The sequence below is a fragment of the Bubalus kerabau genome, chromosome 17 (genome assembly GCF_029407905.1).
Source record: "Bubalus kerabau isolate K-KA32 ecotype Philippines breed swamp buffalo chromosome 17, PCC_UOA_SB_1v2, whole genome shotgun sequence".
Taxonomy (NCBI): domain Eukaryota; kingdom Metazoa; phylum Chordata; class Mammalia; order Artiodactyla; family Bovidae; genus Bubalus; species Bubalus kerabau.
The window spans coordinates 25,294,830-25,315,984 of record NC_073640.1 but is presented as its reverse complement, the minus strand read 5'-3'; the positions used below and the strand labels follow the sequence as shown (position 1 = coordinate 25,315,984).

Genomic DNA, 21,155 nt, shown 5'->3' with positions numbered 1-21,155 from the left:
AATGGCAACCCACACCAGTATCCTTGCCTGGAGAATCCCATGGACAGAGGAGCCTGGTGGGCTACAGTCTATGGGGTCTCAAAGAGTCAGACACGACTGAGCAACTAACATTTTCACTTTATGGAGATACAATTCACATATCAAATAATTCACTCATTGAAAATATACAACTCACTGCATTTTAGTGCATTCACAGAATTGTGTAACCATCATCATAAACTAATTTGAGAGTATTTTCATACTCCTAAAAAGAAACCATATACTACCCACTAGCAGTCCATTCCCATCAATTTTCTTTTCTGGGGAAAAAAAAAAAAGGTGACTAGAAGGGGATGATTACACACCTCACAGGTTTGTTATGAGAAATAAATAAAATGTATCAAAGCCTCCAGCTCAGTGCCTGGCCCTCAGGAGGTACTCATCACACATACTTCAAGTAAAGTTCACAACAGAAATACTACAGAAATAAACAAAAAGACTAGATATGATAAGAAAGTGGCAGATCCTTCCAAGGACCTAGGAACACACTCAGGTTCCTATTCTCAGAGCCTATGACACCAGCCTTGTCCTCTCCCCAATTTGTCTGAAGACCAAAAAATCTGGTGCGTAAAGTATGTGTTAGTTGCTCAGTCGTGCCCAACTCTTTGCTATCCCATAGACTGCAGAAATCCATGGGATTTCTCAGGCAAGAATACTGGAGCGGGCTGCCATTTCCTTCTCCAGGGGATCTTCCCTACCCAGGGATCAAATCTGGGTCTCCTGCATTGCAGCAGATTCTTTACCATCTGAGCCACCAGGGATATCAAGCCAGAAACCCCAAGTTTGAAAATGTCAGCATTTAGGGGCATATTTTAGAGCAAAATGTTTCAGGAGAGACACACCCTCAACCCTGCAAAAAAAAAAAAAAAAAGTGAACAGCAAGAAGCAGATACTGCGGTTGCCAAGCAGGGAAGGAGAACACGCTAAGTTCACATTGGACAAGCAGCGGAAACTACACTGTCATGTTCCTACTTTTCAGAGTGAAAATAGACATGACAGCTGCTCATTGGGCTGTTCAAGCACTTTCCACTTAAATGGCAATTCCTCAAGCTTATGACTGCAGCCTGAAGTTATAATTTACTACTGTTTCTGTATTATTCCCTTGCCTCGGCAGAAAGCAGAATGTAGCACCTACATTTCAAGACCCATGAGAGGTAATAAAGTATAATTATTTAGAATTTATGATTAAGCCATATATTAGAGGTCTTTTTTGCTTCAGCTGGTCAGTCAGAGGTTGGAGGAGGGAGGGAAAGGGGTCAGAGGAAAAAATAACACAAGCCTTTTCCTATGAACAAAAGGTCTAAGACCGGGCAGGACTGATGGACACCTGGAGGATTTACAAAGCTACCATGGTCTCCACGTGAAGCCCCAAGAAGAACCCCAGTCAAGAGACTTTTAAACTCCTACAGGCCTCTGTTCTTCCTGCTCACAGAGCTACAAACTCCAACTCTGCTGCTCATGTTGACTCCCGAAATAGACGCATGGCATGTTTTCAGGTTACACCACATCAAACGTTCATAGTGCACCGGGTCTTGCTGCTCTAAGCCATAGGTATTTCAGAGAAGGTGAACCTCATCAAGGAGAAAACCACAGGTCAGGCTCTATAAGTAAACCCGACCCCCACCAAGGCAAGACTGCGGTTACCACAGAGCTCTGATTCAACAATGGCCAGATGGCAACTCTTCCCAGCCGCAAGAATCAACTGGGGAGATTTCCCTTCCTTGTAGTTCCTTTATGTGGCTACAGAAATATATACATGGAACGATTAGGTGCAAAGCCGGCCAAGCTCAGGGCATGGAGCGAGGTAAGAACCCAGCACTCAGCACTCTTCTGGCAGCCTCCCCCTCCCTGGTTCTCCAATACACCATAACCCAGGTCCCAGTCTTCATAAGGAGTCCTCATGTTCAAGTTGTAATTCAGAAAGCGCTTTCCATAAACTTTCTCTTTTTAAAAAATGTTTTAAATTTCTTTTAATATTTTGTTGTTGTTGTTGTTGTTGCCACATAGCATGTGAGAACTTAGTTCCCCAACCAGGGATTGACTTGAACCCAGGTCCCCTGCATTGGAAGCTCAGTCTTAACCACTAGACCACCAAGGGAAGTCTCAATACTTCTTTTTAAATTTCTTTTTAATTGAAGAATAACTGCTTTACAATGTTGTATTGGTTTCTGCCATATAACAAAGTGAATCAGCCAAACGTATACATGTGTCCCTCCCTCTTGAATCTCCCTCCCACCCCTCTAGGTCATCACAGAGCACTGAGCTGACTCTATGTGCTATAGAGCAACTTCCCACTAGCTATCTATTTTACACATGGTAGAGTTTACATTTCGGAGAAGGCAATGGCACCCCACTCCAGTACTCTTGCCTGGAAAATCCCATGGACGGAGGAGCTTGGTAGGCTGCAGTCTGTGGGGTCGCTAACAGTCGGACACGACTGAGCGACTTCACTTTCACTTTTCACTTTCATGCATTGGAGAAGGAAATGGCAGCCCACTCCAGTGTTGCCTGGAGAATCCCAGGGATGGGGGAGCCTGGTGGGCGGCCGTCTATAGGGTCGCACAGAGTCGGACACGACTGAAGTGACTTCGCAGCAGCAGCAGCAGCAGCAGTGTACACATTTCAGTGCTCCTTTCTCAATTCATCCCGGCCTCTCCTTCCCCGTTGTGTCCACAAGTCCACTCTGCGTCTGCGTCTCTATCCCTGCCCTGTAAACAGGTCCCCTATACTTTTTTATTTGACTTCACAGTAACCCTGGGAAGCACGTGTCATGAAGCACCAGCTTTTCACTGGAGGCAGAGGCTCAGAGCGGTGCTAACAATGCACAGCCCACAGACAAGAGGGGAACCTGAGGGAAGCTCGTCACCTGACCTTTCTCTTATTCCACCCGAACCTGAAAGTCACCTGGCCTTTCTATTATTCCATCCTAAACTGCTGGTGAGGGAACGCCAACCCAAAAAGGAGATACTGTGCATTTCAATTTATATTGCTGTTCTTTTTTGTCGTGCAATTTTTACTTGGCAACCAAAGCTTCGAAATAGTTAATTGGCACAATAATGACATGTGAAAATGAGATGTAGTTGGTTTTAAGGAAACAAAAGTAAAGAGAGTAGAGAGAACAGAGTCATGAAGAGTGATATGTGAAAAATATAAATAAAGGGGTGGGGGGAGGAGGTTTGTCCACAAAATGTTTACCTAACACTCACCTTTGTCCTGAACCATCCCACGTCTACACTCGGCTCTGGCTTAATGAACATGATTTGGTTGATGTCCCTTGAACTGTATAATCGGTTCCACACAAAAAACAAACCCACAGTTTGTCTCCAAGCCACTTTTAAGTCCCTAACTCCCTGGTTGCCTTCAGTCTATGGAAAACATCTGTGGCAAAGTAAATCATCCCATTCTGAGAAAGACCAGAGTGTATTTTTTTTTTTCTTTTCTAAGTGTGTTTTGAAGTCCTGGTTGGAAAATTAGTGAAAATTGTAAATCTGCTTGCAAATCTGGTCATGTCTAACTCTGAGATTAGGGCAGAGATTCCAATTTAAAAGTAAAACCGTGACAACCCCAGTTAAGCGTGTCCTCAGGCACTGCCAGCAGGGCCTTCACTCGATTCCACAGGCAGTGGATTTATTACAGGCACCCGGCACGTTCCCCATCAGACACCCCTGGAGGACTGACTTGAGACAGCAGGGTTTGGTATGCACTTCCTCTGCAGACCAATATATTATTATAAATTGAGCTAAACTGTTTCCTTTTCAAAAGTGCTATGAAGTTCAGATTTCAGGTATCAGCACAGGGCAGGGATCCCGGGACAGGGTTCTTTAGAGTCCTTGGCTTTTAAAAAGTAAAGAGAAAAGGTGGCTTTCCACCATGGTTGCTTTTATTTTTGTTTTGTTTAGCCTAAGAGAAGATGCGGGACAAGTCATTTTAGAAATCGAATATGACATCTTAATAAGAAAACAGATTCCAAGCACAAACCTGAGGTGCAGCGTGCTATGCTTGGCCTAGTTCACTAAGTTATCAGTTATTTCACCTTTATCTGAAGGCAGGAGTTTGGAAATCAGAACTAGATGTTATGTCTCAGATATCAGCTACTATAAAATGATAACTATCTTCCTTTATCACCTACAAAAGCTAACTGGAACCAATGTATATTCTAAAAATGTATATTCATTATAATATATGTTAAAAGGACAATGCAATTATTTAATATTTTCATTTTTAATGTAATTTCTGAGCCAAGAAAAACATAACTTTAAAAAGAAATGGAGGGCTTCCCTGGTAGTCCAGAGGTTAAGAGTTCACCTTGCAATGCAGAGGACACTGGTTCAATCCCTGATCTGGGAAGATCTCACATGCTTCGGAGCAACTAAGCCCATGGGCTACAACTACTGAGTCCATGCTCTAGAGCCTGGGAGCCCCAACTACTGAAGCCCACGTGCCCTAGAGCCTGCGCTCTCCAACAAGAGAAGCCGCAATGAGAAGCCCAGCACTGCAATGAAGAGTAGCCCCTGCTCGCCACAACTAGAGAAAGCCCACATAGAGCAACAAGCCAAAAATAAATAAATGGATAAATAACTTTTAAAAAATGAACTGGAAAAGAAAGAAGCAAACAGACCACCATCGTCACCTTCCTTTCTGCCCTTCTGAACAATTAAGTCTTAAGCCTTCAGGTAAGGCAGAGAAGCTCAGAGCAGGGGCCAGTGCTGGACAGGGGTGCAGAGGGCCTCCAGGTACAGGGTCCAGATGGCCTGACGTGGGTATCAGAGCACAGGTGGGCTAAAGTGACAAGTTTCAATCCATGATTCTTTCCCACTGTGTAACCATGGCTAAGCCACTACCTCGATCTAACCTGATCTTCTTTCTCTACAGAGCTGGTATCTACTTCTCAGGGTTACTGACAAGATTCACAGAAGGCTTGACTTGTCATTAGTCCACAGTAAACACAGCTGTTATTCATATACTACTGTTATTCCTGGGCTTCCCTGGTGACTCAGTGGTAAAGAATCCGCCTGAGAAGGCAGAAGACACAGGTTCGATCCCTGAGTCAGGAAGAGCCCCTGGAGTAGGAAACGGCAACCCAGTCCATTATTCTTGCCTGGGAAATCCCACAGAGGAGCCTGGGGAGCTACAGTCCATGGGGTGACAGAAGAGTCGGACATGATTTAGTCACTAAGACACCAACAACTGCCATTCCAGGTACATATTTATGTACACGTTGAAAAAGTCTGAAAAGGAATATACTGAAATAGGCATGAACCTGATTTTTATTTTCTTCTTTCACTTTATACTTTTCAGAGTTTCTTTTCTCTACAATGAGCATATACTGCTTTTTCAATCAGAAAAGAAAACATGAGATGTTACTAAATAAATGGAAAGTAGCTGAACCTTTACAATGTCATTTACTACTTTTATACATAGAAAGTTAATAAAGCTATTTAAAATAGCACTATTCTGACTCCCATTTCTTTTAAAGATGCAAAATATTAATAGAAACTCAAACAGAGTACCCAAAAGGAAAGTGATTTACTGGCTGAAATGACAACCTATTTATATTCATGGTAAATATCCACATCTGGGTGGTATATTAAAAAATTAAATAATAATCTGTTTTACCTATAAATGATGCTCAACAATGGGGCAAAGACTTGAGAATAGAAACTCAAATCCTGAGATAAGCAGGAGTGGGGCAGATGAAGAGATGACTTTACCCCTAAAAGCATTCCCACCTCGACATCTTCAATGAATTGGGATCAAATCTAAATGGTCCCTTTGAGAGCAAGAAAAGCACCGAATAAGAAACATGGGACCACATACTGCCCTCTGTTCTGCCTCACACGAACTGAGTGACCTTGGGCAAATTACTTAAAAACAGATTGATGCCCTGCACCATCTCCCTAGCAAGGCTGTTTGGAGATTGATTGAGATGGCTTATGTGAAACTGATCTGTAAACTGGAAAGCAACATGCAAATAGAAGGCAAGAGATTTGGAGCTTACTTAGAGGATGAGATGGTTAGACAGCATCACCAACTCAACGGACATGAATTTGAGCAAACTCCGGGTGACAGTGGAAGAGAGGAGCCTGGCAGGCTACAGTCCCTGGGGTCGCAGAGAGTTGGACACGACCTAATGACTGAACAACAACAAAAGAATAGTGTGCGACAAATGCAGGACTCCTCCATGAAAAGAATTTAAGAATTTACTACTGAATCGCACTGGGAGAAAGTAATTCCCTGCATCATGATCTTCCAATCTTCCCGCTGCCACAAAGGAGAAAGCCCAAAATTGGTACCATGATTGGGTTAACACCTCTCCCTAATAGTGACTGAAGACAGAACAGGCCTGAGTCTCAGGGTCTTCAGGAAACAAAAGCACCAGATACTAAGATGACTTTACTTTCACTCTGTACGATTCTTCTAATTATGTCAAGTGATACTGGTTTTCCATTTCAGATATAAAATCACCTAAAATAAACTCATTTCTGTTCAAGAAAAAAAAAAAAAGTTTATGTAGAGAGAAATATTACATAAGTAATAATGTGGTGCTGGAGAAGACTCTTGAGAGTCCCATGGACTGCAAGGAGATCAAATCAGTCAATCCTAAAGGAAATCAACCCTGACTGATGCTAAAGCTGAAGCTTTAATACTTTGGCCCCCTGATGGTAACAGCCAACTCACTGGAAAAGACACTGATGCAGGGAAAGATTGAAGGCAAAAGGAGAAGGGGATGACAGAGGATGACATGGTTAGATAGCATCACCGACTCAATGGACATGAATCTGAGCAAACTCCGGGAAACAGGGAAGGACAGGGAAGCCTGGCATGCTACAGTCCGTGGGGTCTCAAAGAGTCAGACTAGACTTACTGACTAAACAACAACAACAATAATAGTACAGGTAGCACAGGAATATGGCAAAAAACTTGAAGCTAGTGTGTGAATGAATGAAATTTGGAAAACATTTAGTGAGGTCATGACTGAATGGCTACCCCAAACTCATAATTCCTAGAAAGCAAGGACCAAGTGTTATCCATTTCCAGTATCTCCTACAGACACTTACGAAGCACATAGAGGACCCTCTACAGACACTCTATTATTGGGAGATAATTCTTATTATAAACACTGGGTTTGAGCCTTGATGTTCCTGGCTCTAAAACCAAACACATGAGTAGATTCCCCTAGGCAGGTAAGAGTGAGATTAACCCCAAAATAATTAGGAGTGAGAGCCAAGGACAAAATAAACCCTAAGAGGCTCTGTAAGGAAAAAAGGATACTGTTTGCATGCTGTGCATCAGAAAGCAAACAGAAAGTCTAAAAATAAACAAAACAAAAAAAACTTAAGAGTAAGAAACAAAAAATGAAGCTCTCCAAACTCCCCAAACTTCGTAGCTTCAGCAAGGCTGACCATGGCTGGAATATTGTTTCCCAGAGAACTAAGTGAGGGAAATGAGCGGAACTTGGGAGGGAGTAGGGGGCAGGGAGTAGAGGAAGAGGCTGTGTTGTCAGGTCAGCTGTTCCTGAGAGGAAACTAAATTCAAAACTAGAAAAAACTTTCACTAAAAACCTACAGAGACAAGGACATATTTTTTTAAACTTCACAATAATAAGGTGATTGAGATGATTTAGTAGCTCTGATGAAAAAAATCTTGAAAACTGGTTAGTAATTTGGGGAATGCCATCAACACTTAGAATGAAAAGAAAAGCAACTTTTAAAATTAGCAGTATCTTAAAAAGAAAAAAAAATCAAGTTACATGTAGAAGCTTCATTATCATATGAAAAACAAAGTTTACTTCAAAAGACATATGCAAAATATGTACCCAATAATCTAAAACTTAAGACACTAGAGCATCAGTATAGCTTTGATCCTCGCATTACCAAGCATAAAATAGCAGTCTCCTTGGTGAAGGGGTATCGCCAAACCAGGTGTCTCTATGTCCCATGAGATCTTAAAACCAACGTGCCAAATATCAGGATCTCTGCCTTCAAGCTGAGGGTCGTCCTCACTTTCCTCTTCAGGGCCTGTCAAAAGAAAAGAGAGTTGTCAGGAATGTTTCATTTAAAGTTCTGAATTTCATAGTTACCTTAAGAATAACTGAAGTTTTAATAAAATATGGATAAGTGAACTATATATTCTATTTGCATCATTTAAAAAAAACACATTATTTAAAATATTTTAACACGTCATTAATTTTTTTTTTGATAAAAAAATCTGAAAGTGGTAAGGAAATAACCGCAGGTATCAAAGAAAATTAAAGATGATTATTTTGTTCAGTTTCATGTAACTAAATCAGAAAATCTGCATAGGTTTTTAGGAAAATATGAATGGCCAAAATTGACCCCAGAAGAGGTAGAATGACTTAAAAAGCCACAGAAGGTATAGAAGAAGTTGTCAAAGAACACAGGACTAGAGAGTTGCAAAGGAAAATTCTATCAAACAGTTAAGAAGTGTGTAATTTCAATAAATTGTAAATTGTTCAAGAACACAAAAGAAGTGTCCAGATTCTTTTCATAAAGACAAGAATATGTATCAAATCCAATACACACACACACACACCAGTCTCACATCCAAAACCACTGCATAATTTCTAAATATATTAATAGTATAGACGGTCCCCAACTTAACTATGGCTCAACTTAATGATTTTTCAACTCTACAATGGTGTGAAACAATATGCATTGAGTTGCAACCATACTTTGATGCTGAATTTTGGTCCCATCAGGGGCTAGCAGTATGCAAAAAAGTACTGTTGTGATGCTAGGCAGCGGCCACTCCAAGTCAGCCTTGTGATCAGGAGGGTGGAGAATCAATACACTGGTAACTACTCACTATGCATACAAACCATCCTAATTTCCACTTTCAGTACAATATACAATAAATTACATGGGATACCCAGCACTTTATTACAATACACTTTGTGTTAGGTGACTCTACTCAACTGCAGACTAATGTAAGTGTTCCAAGCAGGTTTAAGGCAGGCTAGGGTAAACAATGATGTTTGGCTGGTTATGTGTATTAAATGCAGTTTTGACTTATGCTATTTTCAACTTAAAATGGGTTTATTGTGAGATAATCCCACTGAAAGTTGAGGAAGATCTATATAAGGAAAAAGAATCAAAATCCAGCAGCATTTTAAAAGAATAACATGACGAAGTAGAACTTACTTCAGGAGTACAAGGATAGTTCAATATGCAAAAGTCTATTGCTGGGAGAAATATTAACAACCTCAGATATGTGGATGATACCATGCCAATGACAGAAAGTGAAGAGAAACTAAAGAGCCTCTTGAGGGTGAAAGAGGAGAATGAAAAAGTTGGCTTAAAACTCAACATTCAAAAAACTAAGGTCAAGCATCTGGTCCCATTCCTTCACGGCAAACAGAAGGTAAAAAGTAGAAGCAGTGACAGATTTTATCTTCTTGGGCTCCAAAATCACAGCGGACATGACTGCAACCACAAAATTAAAGACGCTTCCTCCTTGGAATGAAAACTATGACAAACATAGACAACATTTTAAAAATCAGAGACATCACTTTGCTGAAAAAGGTCCATCTAGTCAAAGTTACAGTTTTTCCAACAATCATGTACAGATGTGAGAGTTGGACGCTAGAGAAGGCTGAACACTGAAGAATTGATGCTTTTGAACAGTGGTGCTGGAGAAAGCTCTTGAGAGTCCCTTGGACAGCAGGGAGATCAAACCAGTTAATCCTAAAGGAAATCAACTCTGAATATTCATTGGAAGGACTGATGCTAAAGTTGAAATCCAATACTTTGGCCACCTGATGGGAAGAGCCAACACACTGGGAAAAACCCTAAAGCTGGGAAAGATTGAAGGCAAAAGGAGAAGAGGGTGGCAGAGGATGAGATGCTTACACAGCATCACTGACTCAGTGGACATGAGTTTGAGCAAACTCTAGAAGATACTGAAGAACAGGGAAGCCTGGCATGCTGCAGTCCACAGGGTCACAAACAGTTGAACACGACTTAGTGACTGAACAACAACAATACTTAAAATTCATCATATTCATAGATGAAAACAAACAAAAAATACATGAGTCACCAGATATACAAAAATAATTGATAACATACATCCTTTCATGATAAAAACCTCAATAAGAGCAATAAGTGACCAGTTCCTTTACATGATACAATACAGATTTATCTCAAAGCCAACATATTTTAATAGGAAAACATCAGAAAGTTAATAGAAAAAGTTAAGACAGTATCCTTTATCACCATAATGACTCACTTAAACAAATGCAAAGACATATTATGTTCTTGAGAAACAAGGTGAAACATTACGGAAATGCCAGTTCTCCCTGAGTCATCCATAAATTTGACACAAACACAATAAAAATACCAACAGGATTGATTTTTAGTTCACTGGGTTTGGTCCTAGACAAGCTGACTCTATAATTAACACAGAAATATAAACAAGCAAGCCTGGCCAGGGAATTGTTTTTAACCAAATAAAGAACTTCTACACATCAGAAAGATAAATATCAATAATCAAAGAGAAAAATGGGCAAAAGTTATAAAGACAGAAGACATAAAATGGAGTTTGTAAACATATAAAAAGACGTTCAAACACACAAAACAAAGCCATAATAGATATTTTTCACCTATTAGATCAGAAAAAAATAAGCACTTTAATAAAATATAATGTTAGTAAGAGTGAAGCAAAATGGCACATTCATATTCTCTGTGGAAGATTATCTGCAATACCTATCAAAATTACAAATGTAACTCATTTTTATTATTAAAAAATTTTTTTTATTTTTAAAAACCTTTGAATTTGTAGGAATTCCACAAGACCACTTTTAGAAATGTATACTAAAATTCCTACTTGCAGAGGTTGCAAATTGAAGGAGGCTATTTACTAGAGCACTGTTTATAAAAGCAAAAGATCAGAATAACTTCAACATCCATCAATAAATTTCTGGTTTAATAAAATATGAAATGTTCAGGCAATAAAAACACTATATAGCCACTAAAAATAATATGGGCATGCAATGATAGAAAACTATCTCCTATATTTTTAAGAGAAAGAAAGGAATAGGCTATAATTTGTATTAAAAAACACATACACATATATGTGTGTATATGTGCATATATTAATAATATTTCTGGAAGAAAACTCAAGACTGATTTTTTCTGGAAAGAGAATTACATGGCTGGAATAAACAGGAGAGACAAGTAAAGGAAGTAGAAGGCACACCCTATGATTCACCTACATTAACTGTCCCACACCTACATAAAAACATGTAAAAGTTCATCTAAGAAATATTTATTGAGCAGTTACAATAAACGACGTGCTGACCTGGGCACGTGGGTTTTATCAGTAAATGAAACAAAGACCTATGCCCAGTGGAGCTTTACTTCCAGCGGAGTTGTAAATGTTCATCACTGATTACTAGAAATGGAACATTTTAAATTCCACTAGACTTTAATCCCACTAGACTTCCCTGGTGGCTCAGAGGGTAAAGCATCTGCCTACAATGTGGGAGACCCGGGTTCAATCTCTGGGTTGGGAAGATCTCCTGGAGAAGGAAATAGCAACCCACTCCAGTATTCTTGCCTGGAAAATCCCATAGACGGAGGAGCCTAGTAGGCTACAGTCCATGGGGTCGCAAAGAGTCGGACACGACTGAGCGACTTCACTTCACTAGACTTTAAACCACTAGACTCTGGTCTTCAAATGCAGGGTCCATTTTTCTGTTTCATCCACATTTAGAACTCCACATTGGAAGAATTGATGCTGAAGCTGAATACTCTGGCCACCTGATGTGAAGAGCCTGGAAAAGATCCTGATGCTGGGAAAGACTGAAGACAAAAGGAGAGGGGTGACAGAGGATGAGATGGCTAGATAGCATCACTGACTCAATGGCCATGACTTTGAGCTAACTCCAGTAGATACTGAAGGACAGGGAAGCCTGCGTGCTACAGTCCATGGGGTTGCAAAGAATCGGATATGACTTAGCAGCTGAACAACTGGCATATAAATGACATCCAATGAACATTTGTTCTAAATTGTCTACTTAAACACAGTATGTTCTCTCAGTTCACACCATTCACGGTCCTTACTGTGCAAGATGACAGGAATGGAAAATGTTAATTATGGCAGGGGGTGGGGGAATAACAAATGCAAATAAGTCAAATAATGTAATAATAAAGTATGACACTGCTGAATTAGCACAGTTCTCAACATTCAAGAAATCTAAAGGACAGGTTCAATGCAGGCTAGAACAAGTAGAACAAAATTCTTAGAGATGATCAAACTTGAAAGACAAGTATGGCTTAGACTCACAGAGGGCAGAATACAAAAGATGTAAATTTTATGCAATCAAAATGAACAATAAAACACGTTTTACTTAGGCAGCATCACATCCAGCATGTCACATACACAATCCGAAAGTTACCTGCATCCCAGATGGTACATATTCAAATACAGAGTCCTTAAATTCTGAACATCTTACACTCTATCTAGTAACTGTAAACCAGCATCAGGGACAGAAAGAGAAAGAAAAAAAGGACCTGCCCTTTATAACTATTCATTCCCATTACTTCACACAGGTATGGTGAAAAAAGACACACCAGAAAAACAAGTTCAGGTGTCGTCAAAGAAGGAATGCTACTAAAGTTTTTAAGGACACATCCAACTGTGGATAGTCTTCAATTCCCTAAGTTTGAATCTAAAATCTGATACTGCCATAGGAACAGGATTTTACCTTCTGTCCTATCTGTTGTTATTTATGATATATATTTTCTCAAATACTCTGTGGTTAAGAGCAATTTCTGGCTAGATTCTTTAAAATCACAGAGTTTAAAAGTCCAATGCCATTTTCCGGGTTAATCCAAAATACATTTTAAAGAGAATCCTCTGGAACAGGGTTGACAAATACCTTACATATCAGAAGAAAGTAAAAGTCATTCAGTAGTGTCCAACTCTGCAACTCCATGAACTGAATAGTCCATGGAATTCTCCAGGCTAGAATACTGGAGTGGGTAGCTGTTCCTTTCTCCAGAGGATCTTCCCAACCCAGGGATCAAACCCACATCTCCCACATGGCAGGCGGATTCTTTACCGTCTGAGCAACCAGGGAAGCCCAAGAATACTGGAGTGGATAGCCTATTCCTTCCCCAGCCTGTCCCTTCCCTATCTTCCCACCCAGGAATCAAACAGGGGTCTCCTGAATTGCAGGTAGATTCTTTACCAGCTGAGCTACAAAGGACACAGTGAATTTACCAGCTGTAGCTTTTTTGAGGCCTGGTGGTGAATCACTCTAGGCTCAGCAGGATAGAGTGGTATGATCGATATTGATGTCTGTCACAGTACTAGAATGGGTAGTTAGCAGCACCCGAACTAGATATGTGCTGCCCATGTCTAATGATATTCACCAACAAGTGTCTAATAACATTCACCAACAAGTTCTTGTTGGTGGTGTTGTTCAGTTGCCAAGTCTTAACCAACTTTTTGCAACTTCATGGGCTGCAGCACACCAGGCTTCCCTGTCCTTTGCCATCTCCCGGAGTTTGCTCAAATACATGTCCATTGAGTCAGTGATGCTATCTAAGCATCTCATCCTCTGCCACCCTCTTCTCCTTTTGCCTTCAGTCTTTCCCAGCATCAGGGTCTTTTCCAATGAGTTGACTCTTCTCCTCAGGTGGTCAAAGTATGACAGGAAGTTCTTCATTATACATAATTATACCTGAAAAGACAAGCACTTCTAAATTAGATCCTATGGACCAGAAAAGAGTTCTCAAAGGTATATAGCCTGACCTGTACAACATTTTCTGATTGAATCTAAATTAGCTGCCTACTGATAAAAGTGCTTTGCCTAAAAATACCAATTTCCAGCTATTCTTTAAAAAAAACAATAACTTGTCTAGGTTCACACTGCTAGTAAGTACAATTCAATTTAGGTCTGTCTGACTCTGAAGCTTATTCTTTTTTTTTTTTTTAACATAGATTTATTCATTTATGTGACTGTGCCCAGTCTTAGTTGCAGGGATCGAGCCTGGGCCCCATGCATTGGGAGCTCAGAGTCTTAACCACTGGACCACCAGGAAGTTGCTCCAGCTACTCTTGAATTACAAACTCAGGTCTCACTGAGCCGGTCACAAGTGGCCACAAGTAAGAAGTAGCTGCATCTTTCAGACAAGGCACAAGTGGCAGTTCCGTCAGCCACATGACTCCATTAGATACCTGCCTGGCCCCCGACAGGCATTCAAGTCCGTGAACCCCACTCTAGCCCATAGGCAAATCAGTCCCATCACCTACTTCGGTGAAGTTTAACAAGAATAGTCAGGCCCATTCACTGACATCCTATCCACAGCTGCTTTCACACATAACAACATGGTTGAGTAGCTAAGACACAGACCAGAGGCCTCTGGACTTGAAAATCTTTATTATCTGGTCCTTTATACAGAAAGTGTTTGCCGACCCCTGCTCTATAAGCTTGGTATCTGTGATCTGATAGAGATGTGCCCAGCACATATTAGTGAGGAAGCTGAGGCTGAATACAAAATCATGATGTAGGACTTCCCTAGCAGCTCAGCTGTTAGGATTCGTGCTTCCACTAAGACGGTGTGGGTTCAATCCCTGGTCAGGGAGCTAAGACCCCACATGCCACGCAGTGTGGCCAAAATGTTAAAAAAAAAAAAAAATGTAGGAAAAAAATGATGTAATGTGACTAATACCAACTAATTCACATGACCAATACCAACATACAACATAATAAAGCAATAATACTCAATTATTTGATAAGCAGATTGATTTAACAAAAGAATATTAATAAGAAAAATCAGTATTTATTATCTTTTATACTATAAGTCTTCAGGCTGCTTTATTCTAGAGGGTCCCAATGATAATAGCTGTAGCTTGTAGCCCGAGAAAAAGAATTGTTGTTTAGTTTCTAAGTCATGTCTAACTCTTTTGCAATCCCATGGACTGTAGCCTGCCAGGATCCTCTGTCCATGGGATTTCCCAGACAAGAATACTGGAGTGGGTTGCCATTTCCTTCTCCAAGGGATCTTCAAGATCCAGGGATTGAAACCACATCTCCTGCTTAGCAGGTGGATATTTTTACCACTGAGCCACCTGAGAAGCCCAAGGAAAAGAATAGAGACATTTTAAGAAGGTTTTTTTGTACATCCATCTCTGGTCAAATCAACAACTTGAAAAAGAAATGAGTTTTAAACTACAAAGACAACCATTTTTAGGAGGTTTTTGATGCCACCGAGTATGGATGTTTACAGGCTAACAGGCTGGTTGACTACTTTCCCCTCTAACTTTCATCCTCACACTCTTCTCAATATGGCATCAATAAAGTCCTGAACGACAGAGAGAGACAGTAATTGCAATCAGTGTTGCCTGATGTCTCCCATAAATCCAGCACCTTTGAAATGTGCTCATTAAAATAATGTTTTGTTGAAGGTTTGTTTCCTCCGTGGGCTGAGAAGGGAGGAGGGAAGATGTATGTCTGATAAATTTTTTATTGCATAAATACAGTGTTGCTCACTTTCTCAATAAAATCAACTTGTAATTATTTATAGCAACTGCAACTTATTACTGTTTCCCTATGTTATTTTGGAAACAAGCAGAGGCAATTGGCTCCTACTTGCCTTTGAACTTCAGCAACACTGAAAGGGTTTTATGTGTCTCAGTGTGTTCAGTGCATTCCCAGCTCCCACTAACCAAACGACTAAAGAAGCGAAAGATGTGACAAAATGCAAAAGAATGTGAAGTTTAACCGTCAAGTTTAAAATGTCCAAAACTTCAACCCCCAGGTTAACCAATTAATTTTCAACTGCAATCAAGTATTACTTTTCCATGTGTACCTGTAAGATTTTTCTGTCACATCTTAAAAGGCTTTAAGAAATAAAGGAGAAAAAAATAGCTAACTAGTTTTTGAGAAAAAAATTAATTCCATTTAATAAAAGATAAATGTCATCAAATATTTTGTGTGCATTCCCAGAGCTGTGTGCAAACCACTGTTACACAGACAACAAATACAGAAGCCTGAGCATGAAAGAAGAGATGACAGTTCTAATCAAGTAAAATATATCACTTGAAATTTTCTACCATATTTAAAGCATAATACCATTAATATTCTATGGCAACAATTTTGCTGATGTGCAAATATGTATATGTGTGTGTGTGTGTGTGTGTATATATATATATATTTCTCATCACCACACATTAAAAAAATAGCTCTATTTCCTCTTTCTTGTTGCCTTAGCTGGGGCTTCTCCTGTCTGCCGACATAGGACACGTGGGTACATTCCCTGGGTCTAGAAGATTCCCTGGAGAAGGAAATGGCAACCTACTCCAGTATGCTTGCCTGGAGAAGCCCATGGACAGAGGAGCCTGGCAGGCCACAGTCCATGCGGTCACCAAGAGTCAGACACAATCGAGCATGTACGCACGCACACTTGTGTTGCCTTAGCCAAGTGCTAACATTTCTAAGACTCTGGCCCAGACAACAATTTCCTCTGCTTCCTTACCCCATACCTAGGGGGGCTTACACAGCAGGTCCCATCCTGTTCATGTCACAAATCTTGAGCAGGAGAAACCCAGAAGTTGCAGAGGCTCAGCTGGTAGACAAAGTCTAAGGATGTATTCTGTCCAGCACTGATCTATGACATTCCAGTGTCTGGGACCAGGAATCATTTTTCAAAATGGAGAAACACAAAAGGTGAAAGGGGAAAGGTATAAGGCTGGGAAGACACACTCTAGAAGGGATATGGCAGATGGATGTTTAGAAACATAATGATTCTTAGTGGTAAGAGTGTTACGGACTTCCCAGGTGGCTTAGTGGTAAAGAATTCGCCTGCCAAGCAGGAGACACAGGTCTGATCCTTGGGTCAGGAAGATCCCCTGGAGAAGGGAATGGCTACCACTCCAGTATTCTTGCCTGGAGAATTCCATGGACAGAGGAGTCTGGGGGTCTACAGTCCATGGGGTTGCCAAGAGTCAGACATGGCTTCGCAACTAAACAACAAAAACAGCAAAGGACTGTTACTTGAATGACATGGATTTGCAAGTGAAAAGGCTGGAGAGGTGGGGAAAGGCCCAAAGAGGCATGGCGGTTTTGTGAACCACGTAAGCAAGCTAGGCTTATGCTGAGGGCAGTGGCAGACACTGATGGTGACTTTTCCGTAGGTCAGATCTGTTTCCCAGAATGATCCCTCTGGAAGGTAGATGCTTCTAAGTGCTGACTTTGGATAATCTTTCTGGACAGGTTTCCAAAATAATGGCAAATGGCATAAGCCAGAGAACACTTGGGAAATATTCCTGAAGAAATTAAAAGATGTCTGCTCCTTGAAAGAAAAGCTATGACAAACCTAGACAGTGTATTAAAAAGCAGAGACATCACTTTGCCAACAAAGATCCATATAGTCAAAGCTATGGTTTTTCCAGTAGTCACGTATGGATGCGAGAGTTGGACCATAAAGAAGGCTGACTGCTGAAGAATTGATGTTTATGAACTGTGGTATTGGAGAAGACTCTTGAGAACCCCTTGGACTGCAAGATCAAAAAAGTTAATCCTAAAGGAAAAAAACCCTGAATATTCATTGGAAGGACTGATGCTAAAGCTGAAGCTCCTTTTGGTATTCTTTGGCCACTTGATGTAAAGACCCAACTCATTGGAAAAGACCCTGATGCTGCAAATGATTGAGGGCAGGAGGAGAAGGGGATGACGAAGGATGAGATGGTTGGATGGCATCACTGATTCAATGGATATGAGTTTAAGCAAACTCTGGGAGAAAATGAAGGACAGGGAAGCCTGGCATGCTGCAGTCCCTGGGGTGGCAAAGAGTTGGACACGACTTAGCAACTAAACAACAATAACAACCTGAAGGTCTCTGATCCTTGTAAAGAAGGGTTGGCCAAGAAGATTTCCTGGAAGAACTCTACCATTTAAAAATGCATTCCTTGATTGGCTGTGAGGAACAATCAGTCAAGCCAGCTGCTAACCCAGAGAACACTCCTTAGCCACTGAGCAAGGTATGGTCTGAAGAAATAGAGAATTCAGAAGTTTGAAGGAAAAAAAAACCCTTATCAATCTCAGCTCAAAATCCATGACAAGAAGCTGTTCTAACATGTCTCGAAAGCAGCAATTCAGGGACAAATGTAGTCCCCTGACACAGATAAATTATGAAATTAATTATAAGTTTTCTAGGATTTCATGAGAAATATTGAGAACTCTTTACCGAAAAAATCTGAAGCCTTTCAACAGGATGTCTGGCTCTGTCAGCTTTCAGATTAAGCATTTGGGGAAAAAAATTTTTAAGATATAAATATTCACATCATAGGAGAACCTCATTATATCATGTTTCATGGACATGGTGGAATAAAGTGAAAGTGAGAAGAGGAGAGAAAAATTGCTCTGGGAGTTCTTGGCTAAAGCTCTAAGACCATGACATTATTTAAAATAAAATATGAAATGAGAGGCTTCCCTGGTGGCTCAGTGGTAATGAACCCATATGCCAATGCAGGAGACGTGGGTTTGATCCCTGCGTCAGGAAGATCCCCTGGAGGAAGAAGTAGCAACCCACTTCAGTATTCTTGCCTGGAAAAATTCCATGGACAGAGAAGCCTGGCAGGCTACAGTCCATGGGGTCACAAAGAGCGGGACACAACTGAGTGACTGCACACACACACACAGACACACACACAAAATGAGGAGAGGAAGCCGAAATGCTTCTCAAATAAACTTCCTTGAACCAGAGCTTCAAACAACAAAGGCTGCAATTCTGTGGGCAACCTCAGCAAAGTACAGAGTCATGGAGCCTTAGAGAAAACCTGGATGTTGAAAACAATATTGTTGTTGTTGTTGTTTAGTCACTAAGTCACGTCTGACTCTTTTGTGACCCCATGCACTGTAGCCCGCCAGGCCCCTCTGTCCATGGGATTTCCCAGGCAAGAATACTGGAGTGGGTTGCCATATCCTTCTCCAGGGGATTTTCCCTACACAGGGATCAAACCCAAGTCTCCTGCATTGGCAGGTGGGTTCTTTACTACTGAACCACCAGGGAAGACTGTAAACAGCATAGAAGACCACAATCAAACTGGATTAATCAAAAAAGAATAATTATTTGTTCACCTATCTTCAGGCAAAGCTTTTTATTTAACTGATTTGTTTTGCTTTGTTTCATTTTTAACCATTTTTGGCTGCGCTGGGTCTTCGTTGCGGCATACAAGCTTCTCTAGTTGTGGTGCCCAGGCTAAATTGTCCTGCAGCACGTGGGATCTTAGCTCCCTGACCAGGGACAGAAGGCACATCCCCTGCATTGGAAGGTGGATTCTTAACCACTGGACCACCAGGGAAGTCCCTAGGGCAAAGCTTTACCCATGTCCAAGGCACGGTTCTCTCCTTCTCAAAGCTCCTCAGCAAGAAAGAGAGTAGCCACAAAAGCTGGAGGCAGACACTTGGGGGCCACAAGAAGTTTACCTCCATCAAGAGAATAAAGCTACAGCTCAAAAAGAGCCAAAATATGAAGGGGGAGAAGTCTGAAGCTGGCCACACCATTACTGTTGAAATAAGGTGCACCTGAAGCCAGCGAGACTGGCCTTAGTAGTAAATAAAACAATTTCATATTGTCTTAAATGAACCTGTTTAGGCCAAGCATCTGCTATGTGCAATCTAAAGAATCTTAGTATTAAACAGAGGTTGCAGCTGCAGAAATCAGTTATTGGACAATGGCCACAATGTAGTTAAATAGCATGAACTGCTCAAGGACAAAAGATACCTACTGATTTGGGGCAAAAAAATACTGATTTGCATTATATGCACATACAAAGAAGGATCAAGACACAAACCATTCCTTCAAAGAGCTTACAATTCTAATTCAAATATGTATAAAACTAATATATGGCCTTAGAACTTAAGATAGTGGTAACCAGTTGAAAGATAAAGGTAAGATAACTTCTGAGAGTGGATTACACTCTCAGTTTAAAAAATACAAAAAGATTAAAAACAAATAGATTAAAAAGATTAAAATACAAAAAAGATTAAAAAACAAGAGAATAAGTAACAAAATTACAGGAAACAGTTTGAGTATCAAAAAATATGGATTCTAGAGAGAAAAGAAAGCTGGAGAGGAAGAAACAATTAACAAAGTGATTCAAGAAAATATCCCACATTGAAGGACATGAGTTTCCTTCCAGATTGAAAGGACCCATCAAATGCCAGTATAATGGATGAAAAAAAATCACTGTGAATGTATAAAATATTAGGGGATAACCCAATCAAAAAATCTTTATCAAATAAGGGATAAAGAAAAAAAAAAATCAGAGCTCACAACATGAACAGTGGAAGATAAAAAGACACTGGTACATATGACATCCCCATAATTCTGAAGGAAAATTATTTTCTGTCAAGATTTCCTTACGTAAAGTATCTACACATGTCAATGCAGAATAAAGATAAATTGAGACATTCAAGGTCTCCAAAATGTGCTTTCTAAATGCCCTTTCTTAAGATATCATTAGAGGATACTAATCTCTAATGCTTCACATTAAAATAAAGAAAAAAATTAGGAAAGAGCATGGGACTCAGGAATCTGAAACTCCAACAAAGTAGGGTCGATTATATTGATAAGAACTCCCCAGATGGGACATCTGGGCTAGTCTGTGCCAATGAACCACCTCAAACTTCACATCCTACTTCATAAATTGCAGACTTTAAATATGTGCAGTTATTGTATGTAAATGATGCTCCAATAAAGCTATGGAGGGGGGGGAAGTCCACCCATTCTTATGGTCCTAGCCTTTTATCTTTTTAAAACATATTTATTTATTTTATTTATTTGGCTGTATGATGCTGTGAAAGTGCTGCACTCAATATGCCAGCAAATTTGGGAAACTCAGCAGTGGCCACAGGACTGGAAAAGTCAGTTTTCATTCCAATCCCGAAGAAAGGTAATGCCAAAGAACGCTCAAACTACCACACAATTGTACTCATCTCACATGCTAGTAAAGTAATGCTCAGAATTCTCCAAGCCAGGCTTCAGCAATACGTGAACCGTGAACTTCCAGATGTTCAAGCTGGTTTTAGAAAAGACAGAGGAACCAGAGATCAAATTGCCAACATCCGCTGGATCATCAAAAAAGCA

At 40.4% G+C, this 21,155-nt stretch overlaps 1 protein-coding gene across 8 annotated transcripts in view; it reads right to left on the bottom strand.

Moving 5' to 3' along the window:
* FTO (FTO alpha-ketoglutarate dependent dioxygenase) overlaps positions 1 to 21,155 on the bottom strand; it is a 422,823-nt gene that overhangs the window by 269,963 nt on the left and 131,705 nt on the right. For all 8 annotated transcript variants that reach the window (XR_008704362.1, XM_055553633.1, XM_055553636.1 and 5 more), the window contains exon 4: positions 7,914 to 8,057. Coding sequence is in view for 7 of the 8 variants with exons in the window: in XM_055553633.1 (XP_055409608.1) it covers positions 7,914 to 8,057 (144 nt within the window). In the remaining variant the exon portion in view is untranslated. The remainder of the gene's footprint in view (positions 1 to 7,913; positions 8,058 to 21,155) is intronic.